The following is a 15,434-nucleotide window of genomic DNA, read 5'->3' on the forward strand; positions in this document are numbered from 1 at the left end:
TTTTTTTTTTTTTAAGATTTATTTATTTGACAGATAGAGATCACAAGTAGGCAGAGAGGCAGGCAGAGAGAGAGAGAGAGGAGGAAGCAGGCTCCCAGCCAAGCAGAGAGCCCGATGTGGAGCTCGATCCCAGGACCCTGGGATCACAAGTAAGGTTTCTGAGACTGCATAAGCATGTACTAAGTGAGGGCTTCCTAGGGGACTTCTAAGAAAATACTTTAAACAGCGTATCTGTAACAGACGAGAGTCTACTACTATGTTGTAATTACACAGGAACTCCCCCTCAACTCCCCACCCAGCCCCCCATCAAACTAGAAATGTGCTCTGAAATTCCTCTAGCCCCTGCATTCCTATGTAGCAAGACAGGTTCTTTTTAAACAATCCTAGATACTTGGGTTCCAAAGTATGAACAGTCACGGCCTGAATTTTGTATCTTTTCTATGCTCAAGCCTAAAAATCCCCTCAGATGATTAAGTTTACTCGGATGGAACTGAACACTTCTTGTTGTGGTATGGACTCATATTGTCATGTGTCTTCTGTGGAGAGCTCTTGACTCTCGCCCTCCAGCTAACTGAGGGACGTCAGTGAGTCCTTCGGTGTGTTCTGCTTCAGACTCTCCGTGGCTCGTAAGCATTTCTGTGTGCTGTCCTCCAGTCTCCTCATGCAGGTGCCTGTCATATGAACACCTCTCAGCTTCTTAAAAGTCTTCATCAAAAGAATGATTAGTACTGCAACAGTGTTTATCCGGAAGAGGGGAATACAGAACATCCCAGGTTCTCACAGAAATGAGAATGATATTCCGTGTTTTTAGATTTTATGACTATGTCCGGTCATAAAACAGTGCTAGGACTCTTAGGTTTAAGGTTTGGAAGAGCTCAGTACCAGGGAATCTCTTCTTGCCTTCCTCCTATTTTTTAATCTCTGCACAGTTATGGTCCAGGAAGAATTTTTAGTTTGTCATTAGATTACTCAAAGCCGTAGCCTAAGTAAACATGAACATAGGAATGAACAGGCTGCCAGTATTTCTAGGTTCATTGTTGGATGTCTTGTAAGTCCTCCCTCACTCAAGCCTCTGGAGTCATTGGCGGTTGGGGTCCAGGTTCCTTGAACAGGGTAATAAGCAGGGTCCCTTAGGTAGGGTGCACGATGGACTTGTTGGAATCCCACATGTCACTCTGTAGCCTTTAAATACATTTTCAGTGGTTTTGCTTCTAAAGTTTTCAATCCAGTCGTAGAAATATTTAAAGTCACATAGAACGTTAGATGACCATGAGGAGGAAGGAGGAACGCTCTTGAGTTCCAGGGGTGCCTCTTTCCTCTCCTGACTACTTGGACCAGGTGACAGAATTGAGATTAGTTTCCTCAGGTATAAAAAGAGGGCAACAGTATCCAATTTCTGGTATGACTGGAGAGATTCAGAAATAACACATGAGGCATGTTTCCTTGCCAGACATAGAAATAGGAGATACTGTTATAATTTATCTAATTATTTCCCCTAAAATCCTAATCTAATAATGCTTGTAACTGACTGTTAATTTGTTGATGAAAACCGAGTGTTAAGTGCTTTTAACCACAAACAGCGGGCGGCACATTTGGCGTCAGTTGTGAAGCTTGTACACTGGGAGAGACCCCCCCAGGGAAGAGGAAGCCGGGAAGGACGGGCGAGGTGAGCACTGCCAGGGCACAGTTACCTGTTATAAGGTGTGGAGAAGGTTGCCAGCACGACATCGCGCCCATTGATACGAATCACGTCCGTGACCGCCTGGAGTATGTTAAAATAAAAATGAGAGTCTCCGGGAACCGAGCAGTTGAGGCGAGCCTTCAGGAAAGATGTCCACTGTTTCTCCAGGACTCTCTGAGACCCTCCCATGTCATTCTTACACACCTGAGCCACTCTCGGGAAGACTACCTGCAGAGGAAACACACCGGGGAAAATCAAATGCACGCAACGTGGCGAGATCTTGGTGGAATTTGCCTTTCTTCGAAAACAGAAACACAACAAGGTGCTTAATTTAATCCCGTGTGTCTAAAATTAGTAGCCAAAAAAAAAAAAAAAAAGGCAGGGGTGGGGAGACTCATTGGAACAGCACGTTTTGAAAGATAAGGTTGTGGCATTTAATACAGAGCCACAAATCCTTCAGGGGATCAGCTCCCAGCCAGATAAACTCATTTCCATACCGACTGCTTAGCTTTTTATTTCCTCAAACAAAAGCATACTTGGGAGGCGTCATCTCTGCCATCCTCACTGGCTGCCTCCGGGCCCTCTCAGGCTCCCCATTCCTCCAACCCTGCCAGCTGCTGGGCACTGACTTTGTGCCCTCCAGCTTCCGGACCGCCACCCACCCTGTGGTAGAGGTAACTGGAATGGACTTTCAGTAAGCGTTCTGCCGTTTTTTGCAATAAAGACAATCAACACTCTCAGTTTGCTTAAAGGTGCTGGATATTTACTCTCCTCCTGTGGAATAGCTCCGTTAAAAAGAAAAAAAAAAAAAAAAAAAAAAAAAGAACAGAAAACGATGAGTACACCGGGAAACCACCTCTCCAGACACTTGAGACTCAGTGTGAAGTCAGCCAAACAAACATTAGTCAGTTGCATTTTTAGAAGTGGTTCAGAGGTTCCCTGTGATCTGGGACTGTGCTGAAAAAGGCTCCCAGGGCTCCGAGGCAGAACTGTGTTAGTTGTCACCAGTCTTTGGCCAAGTCTTGTCAAAATGATGACCTTGAGCTTAGATTTCTGGTTCTTCTTTCAAGGTCATTTGTAACAATGGAGCGAGTGAGACTTCAACCCTCCTTACCTTTCCCATGGTGTTGTACTCCACAGCTATTTCCCTGAAGAAGAAGTAGATGTAGTCTCCATAATCCACTGCTTGGACAAAGTACGGCTCTATGGGCAAATGGCATTTTAATTGGGGACATGTCACACAGAGTTAAAAGAACTTCAAATCAGTTGCAACCGGAGACATGGCATTAATTAAAAAGTGTAGGGCCATTAGCCGTGGGGTTAACGTGAACCATTTCTAATGACCACACATGCAAGTGCTAGTGATTCCAGGAGGCACTCAAGCCTACCAATTCTATCTTTCAGAAGTGGTTGCAATGAACAATGAAGAATAAATGAATTTTCATATGTCTCATTTTATTTTCCACAGTGGAATGCCCGCATCGCGGAAGGGATTTTGTACACATCTCCTAGTGAACCCTGACTCATAAAGGGTCGTGAATAGCTTTTTTCCTGCTCCCCACAATCTCCAGTCCCTTGTTCCTTCCATGAATGAAATGTTCAGTTCTTTTCACATTAGACTCTGAAAGGAGAGCTCGAGGCAGGAAAGATGAATGTACTGCATTCTGTTGTGGTGACTCTGGTTGTTGTGTTAATACTCCTGAAACTCACGGGAAGTGAAAGAGGGAGGTAAAGAAATCAGCTGGGGCAAAAGATGGCATTTCCACCTTCCTGTCTGTCAGAAGCCATTACTAAAATGAAACTACAGTCTGGTCTGTCCAGGCTCTAAATCTCCCTCAAGCTACGTATCTCTACCCCCACCGCTCACCCCCCCGCTTCTCTTAATTATTTGTTCACCTTTCAGCCATTTGGAATCATGCTTGACGGTCCGTAGGGTTGGGCTGTCTCCAAGACTCCGGTAAATGACTGCGTCGATGGCAAGGAAGTCAGTCACTGTGGCCGAGTATAGTTTTCCATCTTAGAAGAAACAGAAAAGAGGTGAGCAGGGTGGGAACAAGGCAGTGGGTGTGGGGGAAATAATAGAGACATCCCCCGGACGGCTTTCCTACATCAGGCAAATGAGATAGGACAACTGGGAAAAATCCAAGAGTCGCTGGGAAAATACTTGGCCCGCATTCCTAACCATTTTAAATGAACATCTTGAGAGATGAAACATTTTTCATTTTTAAATTGCATGGCAATTTCTGAGCAGCAGCGGCAGCAGCTCAGGGAACAGGGCAAATGAAAAATGTTGTTTGCGTCACTTGATGAGATGGACCTTGGGTGGAATCTCAAGGCCGAGGGCCCCCGGACGCTGTTGCTGCCACCACGCCGTGGCCAGCTGGATTAGGTGGGAGCCCGGGGAAAGAGAGAAAGTGATGGTATCACCAGAAATGTGAAGTGTGAGAAGTGATGGGAGTCCTTAGCCTGGGCAGGTGAGGAGAGTCAGAGAGAGGGGTTTCAGAAGCAAAAAGAAGTGGCTGAATTGCGACTTTGATCATGAGACTCGCTGCTTCTCTTTGCGTCAGTCGCGAGAGCCACGGAGCCCTGCCCGTGGAGCTTCAAGAAGAGATATATACTTCAGTGTTTCAAAGTCCTAAACAGAAAACATTCTGACACTGAAGATACCAAAGCAAGGAAAAAAGGGGAAGGGGTACCCCAGTTCAGCCTGGCCTTTGTTTGAGAACTCATGGCTTTTGGGAGATGTGCTTTAAAGGTCTATCCAAGGCAGAAGAGCATGAAGAAAGTTGAAGATTAATCCCTAATGCTTTTGGTTCTCTTCCTGGATTCATAAACGTGCTGCGTACAAATAATCCAGTAGGATCTTGTGGAATAGTAAAATCTACACAGGTTGTGAGACAGAAACAGTAATTACGTTCAAAATAAAAAAGAGTCCTTGCGTGGTTCATTTTTAGTGGATGACTTCATTGGCTGTGTGTCCACGTGGCTTACATACACGGTAGCATCGTTTCAGCTCTCCAGCTGGCGGGATAAGCATCAGGTTTTTTTAGAAAAGTTTATCCCAACAGATCTCAGCAAAGTTCTCGATGTCTCCTTTTGGTCTAAAAATAACTGAAATATGCTGAGGTTGGAGGTAGAGCTGTCTTGAGTATCTGCATCGTTAACAGCCACCTATCAATAACGTGCTGACTGGTTAGATCGGACTCGCAGATGGCAGACCTAGCTATTGATAAGCGCACGTCTACAAAAATCACAGCTTTTCTTCAAGAATCGATCAGAGCCCCAGGTTGTGCAGGTATGCCAGGTAGTGGGGGACAGCGTGTGTGCGGCCGTGTGTGTGTGTTTATGTGTGTATTTTCCGTCCTCTTTCCGTTATGCTTTTGGTTTTGCATTCAGCGCTGGGTATCTCACCAGAACTTTTACTTACAACACAGAGCACTGTTCTGCCCTCTTGCTAAGATGACAGTCATTTTCCTTGCAACAAGGATTTTCTATTAATCAGGGCTGAGTTTTCATGAGATTTCCAACAGTCCAATGAAAAGCTCCTCAGGTACGCTTGTCGGGGGAGTAGGAGGGGTGTTTGGAGTGTGCCTGTTGCTCACAGGGCTTGCACCATAGAGTCCTGGAAGGTTCCTGGAAGGCTGGCGACCTTAGCCACTCCTCTGATGCTCCCACCCCCTTTGGTTGACAGTTAACTTCTACATGGTGGCCCACAACTTCCAGGGGCCCAGCAGGTTCAAGTGTCAGGAAGGGGCTGTAGCAGAAGTTACACACTTGGGTACTCTTTGCTCTGGCTTTGCTCTTACCCGTGCTGACTGACGGGTTTGCAAGACTCTTCTACAGTGTCGCACATCCCCGATACTGTGCGCTACTATTGGGGAAAAAGCCTGAGGAGCCCTTCTTGGCACAAGCCATTTCTCCACCCTGGGACTGCAGCCTGAGACTCACAAGCACGTGGCACCGAGGATGAGGTTCAGGGAGCTGAGCTTGTTTCATAACGGAAGCCCTAAAGTTTCCCATCAAGCTGGGATGTGCCAGTTTTGAGCTGTTGTGATGGAAATTACAGCTAACTGCTTTATTACATGCTATAACCACCACTATTACACCAACACTTCTCCCCGCACCCACCTTCTTGCAGCTGGCAATGAATTCCTAAATAAATTCCTAATTAAAACACACACACACACACACACACACACTCTCTCTCTCTCTCTCTCTCTCTCTCTCTCTCTCTCTCTCTCTCTCATATGCATGAGAATCCCAATCTGAAGATAACGGCTTAGTTGCTGCTGCTTTCTACCCTTGGCAGGGGAGGCAAGGGGAAAGGATGAGGAATATGCATCCTGCCCCCCCCTTTATTTTTCCATCAGAGAGAAGCACATACCCTAATCAGGTCAGTGGTATTCGAGGTGTCTGCTGGAAACTTGCAGGCTTATGGACTCCCTGCTTGGACATCTTCCTGCAGCTTTACCTTGTCTCCTCCCTTTCCCCTTCTATGTGTGCACAAGAACACACATGTCTGTGAGAGCAGTCCATCCCTCTCCGAGGAAGAGTTGAAAGAGCAGAGACATGAAAAGGCCCTGTGTCCCAGGTCACGGCGCTGAACCACTGAATCATACCAGCCCCAAAGTCCATCCCACCTTGAATAATCAATCTACATTGGCCGTTCAAGGGGGGATCTTTGATTATTTAAACCCAAACATGCCCTACACAATATGTCACACACTGAGTGTGAAGCTGTGATCCTTTTCTGAGGCACACAGGCACGGGGTGGTAGACAGTCCTTGTAAGAAGCAGAAGTACAATTTCCATGCGAATTTCAAATGGAAAAGGCACTGTTAATTACAGTATTCCCCAGAGAATCAGAGGACGGCCGTGACTGCAGGAATCCTCCAGAGGACCTGCAGAGACAGGCATGTGAGAGCAGATGCAACGAGAGGAAATCACGTCGTTTACCTGCAAACAGTGCGACGTTGGCATGTTTGGCATCATATGGGCATCTGGCCATTCCACTGAATTCATCTCCAGAAGGTTCCAGAGTATCCATCTAAACGAAATAATGGGACTTCTTTAGGAACAGTAACAACCAACAGTAGTCAGAGCAACAAATACCTATAAATCACTTAATATGCGAACTCATTCGTACACATAGTGCAAAGGATCCTCAGATCCCCTGAGATAAGTCTGTTGGTTTCAGGTGTGGAAACAGCTTCGGAGAGATGAACTCACTTGTCTGAGGTTCTGCAGTTAGGAGAGCCTGAGCCTCAGTCATGTTTCCTCGACTCTTAACTGTTAGAGTCAATAGCTTCCCATATCCTTTAGGAACAGCCTAGAAATACGCGTTTTTTTTCCTTGGAAAAGGAAATTTTAAGGCAACCACTGGGGGGGAAAACAAAAAACAAAAACTTCCTCCTTTCCTCCCGCACTGCCTCTGAATTAAATGTTGAGTCATAAACTCTAGAGAATGATCTCAGTCTTTGGTTTTGTTTTGCCTGAGGAGCCCTGTCTTTGTGGGTTAAATCCCAGTAGAAGACACTGGAATTCTTCCTCTGGCTAACTGGCAGAAGAGGATGGCGTTAGGAGAGGCACAGAAACGTTGATGCAAGTGGAGCTCTGGTGGCCCTTTGCACCAACTTCAGAAACCTGTCCCACCCTCCAGTCGTGTAGATGAGAAGGAAAGGTCCAGAAGGTGAGGGGCTCACACAAGTCAGTGGCAGTCAGGAGTGGGGCTGCCGTTTAACATCCACATGTGTGCTCACCCCAGGCCTTGTCCCTGCATGCTAGAGGTTCTTATGGTCTGTCGGTGAGTTTTATTTGGCCATTTTAGTATGGAAAGAAAGAAGTGGGGGAGGGGAGGGAGAGAAAGAAAGAGGAGAAAAGAAAAGAAAAAAAAAACTGAGCTCTATTTTAAAACAGGGAGATTGTAAATGAAACCCGATTTCTTATTTTTGAGCTAGCGGAAAAGTCACCTCAAGCCTTTCTTACCCAAGTGGCAGCAACCAGCTGTAAGAGAAATAACGCCCCCCGCCCCCGCCACTTTCTTCCAACAGGCACACAGACCTCAGCACCAAGGCCTCCTTGCCCACAGAATGTGAGCACACCCTGCTTGTCTTGCTTCTGTAAGTTACCCACCTTGCTTCCTAGGGTTCGCGGGTATGCTAAAGCCTCACCGAATTCTATTTCCCTTTCCTCCACGTCACACAGAATTCCGTTTCCCACCCTCCCTTGCAGTTAGGTGTGCTCACAGAATGAGCTCTGGCCAATAGAATGTGGGCGGGGGAGGCTGTGTTCCCCTTCTAGGTCTTGCCTCTGAAAACCTTCCAGTGTCCTCCACTCCAGGTCTCTGTACTCCACCCTGCTAGATACAAAGGATCCAGTCCAGAATCCCAAGATCCTAGGAGATGGCCGGGGTAGGAGCAGGGTGAAGTTTAGCCTTCTGCATAACCTAGTGGAGCAGAGCCTCCGTCACTGACCTGAGCAGGAGAGAAAGTTCTCCGGGCCAGCCCCTGGCCTCCGTCAGAGGTCGGCGGACCTTGGCCAGTGATTTGGTGGTCTCTGCCTCCTGCCCTATGGTCTTTCTCCCGACACTGTGGGATCTCCCTAGCATTTATAGCTCAGTACCAGAGTCCATACAGTTATCTCCTCCATGTTGTTATTGTTTTTATAACCCTCTGTGGCTCAGTCTTCTTTTGGTAGTGGGAGGTATCTTGTTTACCTCTGGTGGTTGCCTTGTTTGACTATAGGACCACAGTTACAGAGCTGGGAGAAGAGAAGCCTGAGGCAGTGCAAGTGCCCAGGGACGACCCGCTGATAGGCACTGAGTCAGGGACCGTTAAATCACGGTATTTGGAATAGTCGTGCAGGAGGAGTGAGATGCTTCCTGAGCAGCTGGGAGTGGTGTCCAGTTGTGTTTTTTGCCCTCAAGCCCCAGGAAAGGGTTTCAGGGAGATAGCAAAAGTTCTGTCTTCTCAACTGCTTCGAAATAGCTCCTATTAAAGCCCGTCCTATCTGCTCAAAGTCGTTCACAATCCCAAAAGCAGTAGTAGTAGAAACACATATTTTTAGGGGAAAGATATTCAGGTGAGATATCCTTTAAATGCACTCTTCTTCCTTAGCACACTTATGAAAGGTTTGGTTTTTTAAATTTTTTAATTTTTTTTATCCCAATAATAGCATTGTGTTGAACTGTGACAGACTTCACGGTCTTTGGGTCTGGCAAGCATCCAGAGGTAATGCTTAGTCCACAGTGATGCACTGGAAATGCCTTTTCCCCCACCCATGCGTGCTGTAATCCTGGCAATGGGGAGACCATAGACAAGGGGGGATTTATGTTATTAAGTGTGCCTACTTCTAAAAAAAAAAAGGGGGGTCATAGCTATAGCAAGTCAAAGACAAGAAGCAGTGAAGTATTAATGTTTCGGTTTGTGAGTCTGGAAAAGTCCAGAGACAAAACAATGCCATGGTGAAATCCTCTTTCCATGAAGTTAGAACTAATCCTTGTGGTAGTCTCCAAATCTTAGACTTAACAGCAGCCCCTGGAAATTAAATCACCATAGGGTACAGGTAATTATACTAAGAACCAGCCTGACTTCCCGCACAAGTGGAAGAGGTTTAGAGAGCAGGAGGGAAAAGACAGGGAGTATAGTTTTGGGTTTGTAGTGGGCGGCCTGCGGAGTGCTTCCCTAGGTAATCTTATTTGGGGCCTGTAATCTTTCTGATATATTTGGCTTACTTCTGTTTTAAAACTGTGCAAACTGGGGCATAGTGCAGAGGTGGGGACCAAAAATTTGTCACTGTCCTGCTTCAAGTTAGTATAATTCACTTGATGCCTCTGTGCTAAGAGACTTGGGTTTTTGGTGGGGGGGGGGGGGGAAGATGGGCCATTGTTTTTGCTTTGAACCTGTAGTCCTGATCTGTTCATAAAAGGCACTTAAGAGAGACTGTCCGTTCTTCCTGCAGCCAAGTACATTCTTGTCTCCTACCGTCAACAAAGCCTGCTGTGCCAAGTCTGAAAACACACTTGTCTGAGCACTGCCAAGGCAGACAGGAGGACTGCGCGGGAAGAGCGTCCCATGTGTGGTTTCTGAGAGGCCCAGGCTTCCGAACAGGTCCCAGCAGGTGTGGCTAGAACAAGGGAGAGGTGACGGTCTCGCCACGTGAGGCGTCCCGGGGAACGGAACATGTGTGGGGAGAATGAGCGAGACCGTTCCTGGTCTGTGTGTCACAGTGCCAAGAAAACCTGTCATTTGTCATAAAAGATAGCTTTCCAGCTAGGGAATTGGTTGGGAATTGTGAAAAGCATTAATCTTAATGAGTCCTAAACAATGACAAACGGGGATTGAATATTAAGGGGAAGAATGGAAGTCAGCATGTCAGCTGTCCCTGGCCAGAGGAAATGTTTGCACTCACTGCCTGCTGCAGACCGAATGGGTCCTGTTGTTATTAGAAGGTTTGCTATTTTAGGACAGTGTTTTTTACATTAATTTAGATTTTTCTGAATTATCACTTACCTTACCTTGCCACTGAATGTTTTTAGTGGGTCCCCTACATTTTGTGCCTGGGGTGAATGCCTCCCTTGCCTCACCCTAATCGCGCCCCTGCAGGTGCCCACTTCCAAGCGTCAGATGGAAGTTGAGCATGAGATTAATAAGACAGACTCTCCCTCTGATATCTGTGTGAAGGCTGAGGGTCTTTTTTTTTTTTCCTAATTTTAAAAAATGATTTTATTTATTTATTTGACAGAGAGAGAGAGAGATCACAAGCAGGCAGAGAGGCAGGTGGGGGGGGGGCGGGGGAAGCAGCAGGCTCCCCGCTGAGCAGAGAGCCTGATACAGGGCTCAGTCCCAGGACCCTGAGACCATGACCTGAGCTGAAGGCAGAGGCCTAACCCACTGAGCCACGCAGGCACCCAGGCTGAGGGTCTTTTAAAACTATCCCATGAAAGGTTGCTTTGGATATTAGCCCATCATTTCTCTTTGCATTCTTTACACCCCTAGGGCTTCACTTTATGCTGGTGATACCCACATGTGTATTTCTCTCCACGTCTCTCCCTAAATCAAGGATCATCCATCCATCTTCTTGTTAGCTCTGCCTGTTCACATCTCCCAGGCAGTGCCGTCCACAGGGCTGAGCGTCCTGACTGAGCAGGAACCCAAGCCCCACCTCTGACAACCTGCTCCCAGCCCCAGTGCTCCTCTGCTCTTCCTCCCTGTCCCAGTGTGGGCAGCTCCATCCGTCCACTTCCCCAGGAGTGAGCACGCAGTCATTCTTACCCCCTCTCTCTCCTTATCCTGGGCTGCTTATCCGTTATGACGTCCTACTGGTTTTTGTCCCTTGAGTATTTCCCGAATCTGTTCTTCTGCCTTCGTCCCTAGGGGGCACCTACCTCTCCAGTCTCTGCTGTTACTACTTGTCGCTTCAGAGTCTAGCACTTAGACCCACAGGAAGTTTCTCAAGCTCAACAGACTGTTTCTTACTCAGTGCCTTTGTTCCTGCCGTTCCCCCTGCCTGGAATGTCCTCCTCTCTTCCTTTGGCTAACGTCTACTTTAAAACAAAGGTTAGGTGCCTCAGTCCCTGTCACCCCACACAAATGAACAGAGCACGCATTGGGAGGCACTGGGTCAGGCTCTGGACAGTCGTGGAGCTTGAGGGTATCTCCCGGGCTGGGTGCGTTCGTGTTCCCTATGTGAGAACTGCTGCGGGGAGCATCTTGAGAGTGGGTCATCTGCCCCCTTCTGGAAGCCTTCTCTGATTGTACACCTCAGGCTAAGGTGAGCACCTTTCCGTTGTCCTTCCATAAGGCTCGCTGCTCATGGAATTATAGTTTTCTCCCTGTGTGGCTTCCCTAAGGATGGAGGCCCCCTTTTTGTCCTTACAGCCTCAGTGCCTGGCACGTGAGGAACACAGTACATGTGTGCGGGAAGAAGGGCTGCGGCGGGAAGGGTGGGCAGGGGAATGAACAGATGTGGGGCTGCTTCAGCAGCGCCTCTCTCCGCCGCTCAGAACTAACTTGATCTTTTAATGCTCCGAGACTTAATTTTGCTTTCCCTTGCATGAAGGCCCACAGTGGCGAGTACTAAATGGAATTAAACTTCTGCATTCTTAGAAGTCTCTCCTAGAAGAAGCCCACAGTTTGCACTGGTGTGTGTTTGAGATACCTCTTAAAATAGGAATCACTCACAACCTAAGTGTGTTTTTGTGCTCAGAGGGGATGGTGAGGTGGGAGGGAGAAGGTGGGAGGGAGAGAGAGGAAGTCCACATGGTGTACATGGAAAAGTCTGTTGGCACTCTGAACAATGAAGAATAGGGTCTTAGAGAAACGAACTTTGCTGGGAAGGCTCCTTAAAGATGTGTCCGTCAGTCCTGCACAAACAGGAAGCTTAGGAGCCTGCTCAGAATCACTCATGTGGAGCAGTACATTAAGTCCAGTGGGTGAGAGGAACCCAGATGGTGTTGAATTACCCCTCTTAGGTCGCCGCAGGTACATGCACAGTAAATCACGGAATACCTCCGGCCCGTGTGGTTCCAGCAGACAAAACCGCACTTACCTTATAGTTTCTGCAGGAAGGGTTGAAGGCATTCGTTCCACAGACAAACAAAGTATCATCGTTTTTCTTTAGAAGAACTTTAATAAAGTTGTGACACTCATCCTGAAAAATAATTCAGACTCTTTTGTATTCAGTCTCGCCAGTAGAGAAACCCATCCTTCACCATCTCCCACCATCTGCAGACGGTAAGGTTAAAGAGTTCCCCTGTTCAGAATTCGAGCTACTCCTGATGTTTAACCAAAAAATGACGTGGACAACAACGGCTTTTTTTCTTTTTTTTTTTTAACAGTAACTAAAAGCACAGGGTAGAGAGAATGAGCGTACAAGTGCCAACCTCCCACTGTATTAGTTTTAATGCCAGATGTCCCAAGGTCCCTTGCTGGGCAAAGGCTCCTGGCTGAAGTATGTTTTTATGCTGTTCTGGGACTCAAGGTACAAACCCCTGTCTGTCTGCGCAGCTCTGTTCTGAGCTGTTCCTCACCCTCCCCAAGGACTCTGGTCTGTGTGGCGGGCTACTGGTGAGTGTGCTCAGAAGAGCTGGGGCAGCGGGCTTGGTGTCCATAATCCCTGGTGCCCCTAAGTAGTTCGTGATGCAGCCCTAGCAGCTGTCGTAATATTTCATCACATTAAAAGCAAACTGTTTTTGCAAATTAAAGCCTTCAATAAGTTGATGGAAAAAGCAATTACTGGGGGAAAAGGGACTAGCACGATCCATTCCACATCACGGTCTACGGCCGGAGATAACCGTCAAAAACTTAACCCAAAGTGGCAGCTGCAGGAGGAATGAAAATTGCCTACCTTATGTTTTCCCTTCATTCTGCATGTGTCTACATCAGCCTGTCTAGATTTCCATGTCAGTTTCTGCGGGGATCAAGAAAGAAATCAATTAGAGCCTAGAGGTTGTTGCATTTGATTTTAGAAGTAAGAGTTCCCTTGGGGAGATGGCGGCTGAACATATATTTATTGAAAGCTTTCCGCACTCTTTCTCCATGATTAATTCACCATAACAACAAAAGATCAGAGATGGGAACCGTTCATTTAATTTTGAACTCCTATCTATTCATTAAACTACAGAATGATCTTCTTCTCCTTGAGATAAAGATGAAGGAGAAAAGGAAAAAAGAACAAACAACGGCATGGAAATTTCTCATAAAATATCCAAATCAACTTGCTAAGCAACGCTCATTTTGATAAACTGCATGTCCTTGCCCTTTCCTTTCAGTTGATAAATCACTTTTCATAAAGCACGCTTTTCCCCTTAAAATATGGAAGTCATTTACTTAAACATAAAGGGGACATTCACTTTCGGTGGACAAAGGTTTAATTCAGGTTCCACTCCACGTAAATTCATGGACTGAAGGGATCGTCTACTTCTGTGGCAGATTTTATTAACTAAAATACCTCCATGTGGAGTTATAGGGGAAGCTTAAGTTGTATTTTATGTCTTTCTGAAGTGGTTAATGATTAGATTCCTGAGCCACAACAGGCAAATCAAACTTAATACTGTAAGACGTGGAAATGTAACATTGAAACATTTGTGGGGCAAAATTTTACATATGAAAACTGTTATTTTCCTGGACAAACATGGTAGTATTTTATTAAAGGAATTTGGAAATGACCTAAAACTCCAGAGCACACAGACACACATATTTTTTTTGAAGTAGATAGCTCTTTTCAAACACGGATTCACCGCAGATTCGTAGGACCGCAAAAAAAAGTTCCAAATTATTCTAAATTGTTAGTCATGTCATCTCATTCAGTGCTTTCAAATACATAATCCCTTCTAGAGCTGTCCTAAACCCCTTCATTTTAGATAGATGGTTTTAAAACTACTTACTTTGCTACAATAGATTTCTTCTGTGTGTGAGGTGTCCATATCAACAGTATAAATATGGTCCCTGTAAACAATGAGAAATTGATACAGTGTCAGATACAGGGGTCAGGATAGTTAATTTTCTCCTGAATGAGTGTCTGTCTCATTCAAGGCAGATAAATCCATATCCACGTTATTAGAAAAGAGACCTCCGCACGCAAGAAAAAGGCAACAGTTCAGTCTGCAAGAGATACCCCTCGATCACACTTTGCTACTTCTGACAAATCATGGCATCTTGCTGAGAGGGACACCTTTTATGAAAACTTTGCTGTCGTCTCCCTCATACCAGTACTACAATCTCTGTATGTATGTAGTTCAGGAGAGAGGACTTTGAAAGTGAAACTGTCCCAAACCCTAGAACACAGGTGGTTTCCCCACGCCCTTTCAGTATCTTCCAATCCATGGACCAAACACTTGCTATTCAACAGACCACCTTCCTTCATCATGGGAGCTAAAAAAGAGCTCATCTAGGGCTGTTTTTCCCCGTACGAAACTTATTTCCGGCCTTAGCTTTGATGATGTGATTGACAAGATGGGAGATGATAAAGGTGAAATTATTTCCAGAAAGCACTGTTTTCTTCACACAGTGATGGTCAATTAAGGTCTAAAATGTGCTTGAGCTAAAGTTTACATTTCTTGCTTCTGTTCACCTTCCTGTTCTGCTGAGAATCTGGTTGCCTTTACGATCTGCTGCCAATCTCCCCCTGGAAGGGAAGAAACAGAATCAGCAGCTCAGGTGTGGGGCTATATTTAAACATCCCCTTCTGTGTGAGCCGAGTACAAGGGCGTTTTTGTCTGGAATTCAGAAGAAAGAGAAGAAAAGAACCCACTCAACTGGGGAGATGGGGGGCTAGTGAGGGAAAGCAAAACAGCTCATTTTCCCTTGAAATAACATTGACTTTTTCTAAAACGCAGGAAGTCCTGGGGCTGGAAAATTACCCACAGCTTTTAACCAGGACCTCAAGGCTCCCATGTACTTTCAGGGCCCCTCATTACTTAAGAGAAAGTGGAGAGAGTGGGGAAGGAAAAAAAAAGGAATGCTCTGCTGTCAGGATTCCCTTTAATTCCCCCTCCCCCCACCTTCTTTGGAGATCTGGTACTGCTTTTAGGAAAAGTACAACAGAGAAAAACAGAAATACAAACAGGCTTTCTCATGTGAAGATAAAAGTTGGGGGCAAGGCGATTGGCTTACAGAATTTCCTTGCAACTGTGAGCCTTTGAGCCGTGTGTGTGTGTGTGTGTGTGTGTGTGTGTGTGTGTGTGTCTCTCTCTCTCTCTCTCTCTGTCTCTGTCTCTCAGGGTGGTGAGGGGGAGAATGGTGAGCCTGTTTTT

The 15,434-nt window shown here is 46.2% G+C and overlaps 1 protein-coding gene across 4 annotated transcripts in view; it reads right to left on the reverse strand.

Annotated features, from left to right (window-relative positions):
- The window catches only part of SEMA6A (semaphorin 6A), a 127,922-nt gene that overhangs the window by 41,657 nt on the left and 70,831 nt on the right, over positions 1 to 15,434 (reverse strand). For 3 of the 4 annotated variants that reach the window (XM_045999131.1, XM_045999133.1, XM_045999132.1), the window contains exons 4-10: positions 14,067 to 14,127; positions 13,028 to 13,090; positions 12,230 to 12,331; positions 6,638 to 6,728; positions 3,578 to 3,697; positions 2,796 to 2,884; positions 1,692 to 1,909 (exon numbers count right to left, since the gene is read on the reverse strand). In XM_045999131.1, coding sequence (XP_045855087.1) covers positions 1,692 to 1,909; positions 2,796 to 2,884; positions 3,578 to 3,697; positions 6,638 to 6,728; positions 12,230 to 12,331; positions 13,028 to 13,090; positions 14,067 to 14,127 — 744 coding nt within the window. Of the gene's footprint in view, positions 1 to 1,691; positions 1,910 to 2,795; positions 2,885 to 3,577; positions 3,698 to 6,637; positions 6,729 to 12,229; positions 12,332 to 13,027; positions 13,091 to 14,062; positions 14,128 to 15,434 lie in introns of all 4 variants that reach the window. The other variant, XM_045999135.1, reaches the window with a different exon arrangement.

Source organism: Meles meles, chromosome 3, assembly GCF_922984935.1.
Source record: "Meles meles chromosome 3, mMelMel3.1 paternal haplotype, whole genome shotgun sequence".
Classification (NCBI taxonomy): Eukaryota; Metazoa; Chordata; class Mammalia; order Carnivora; family Mustelidae; genus Meles; species Meles meles.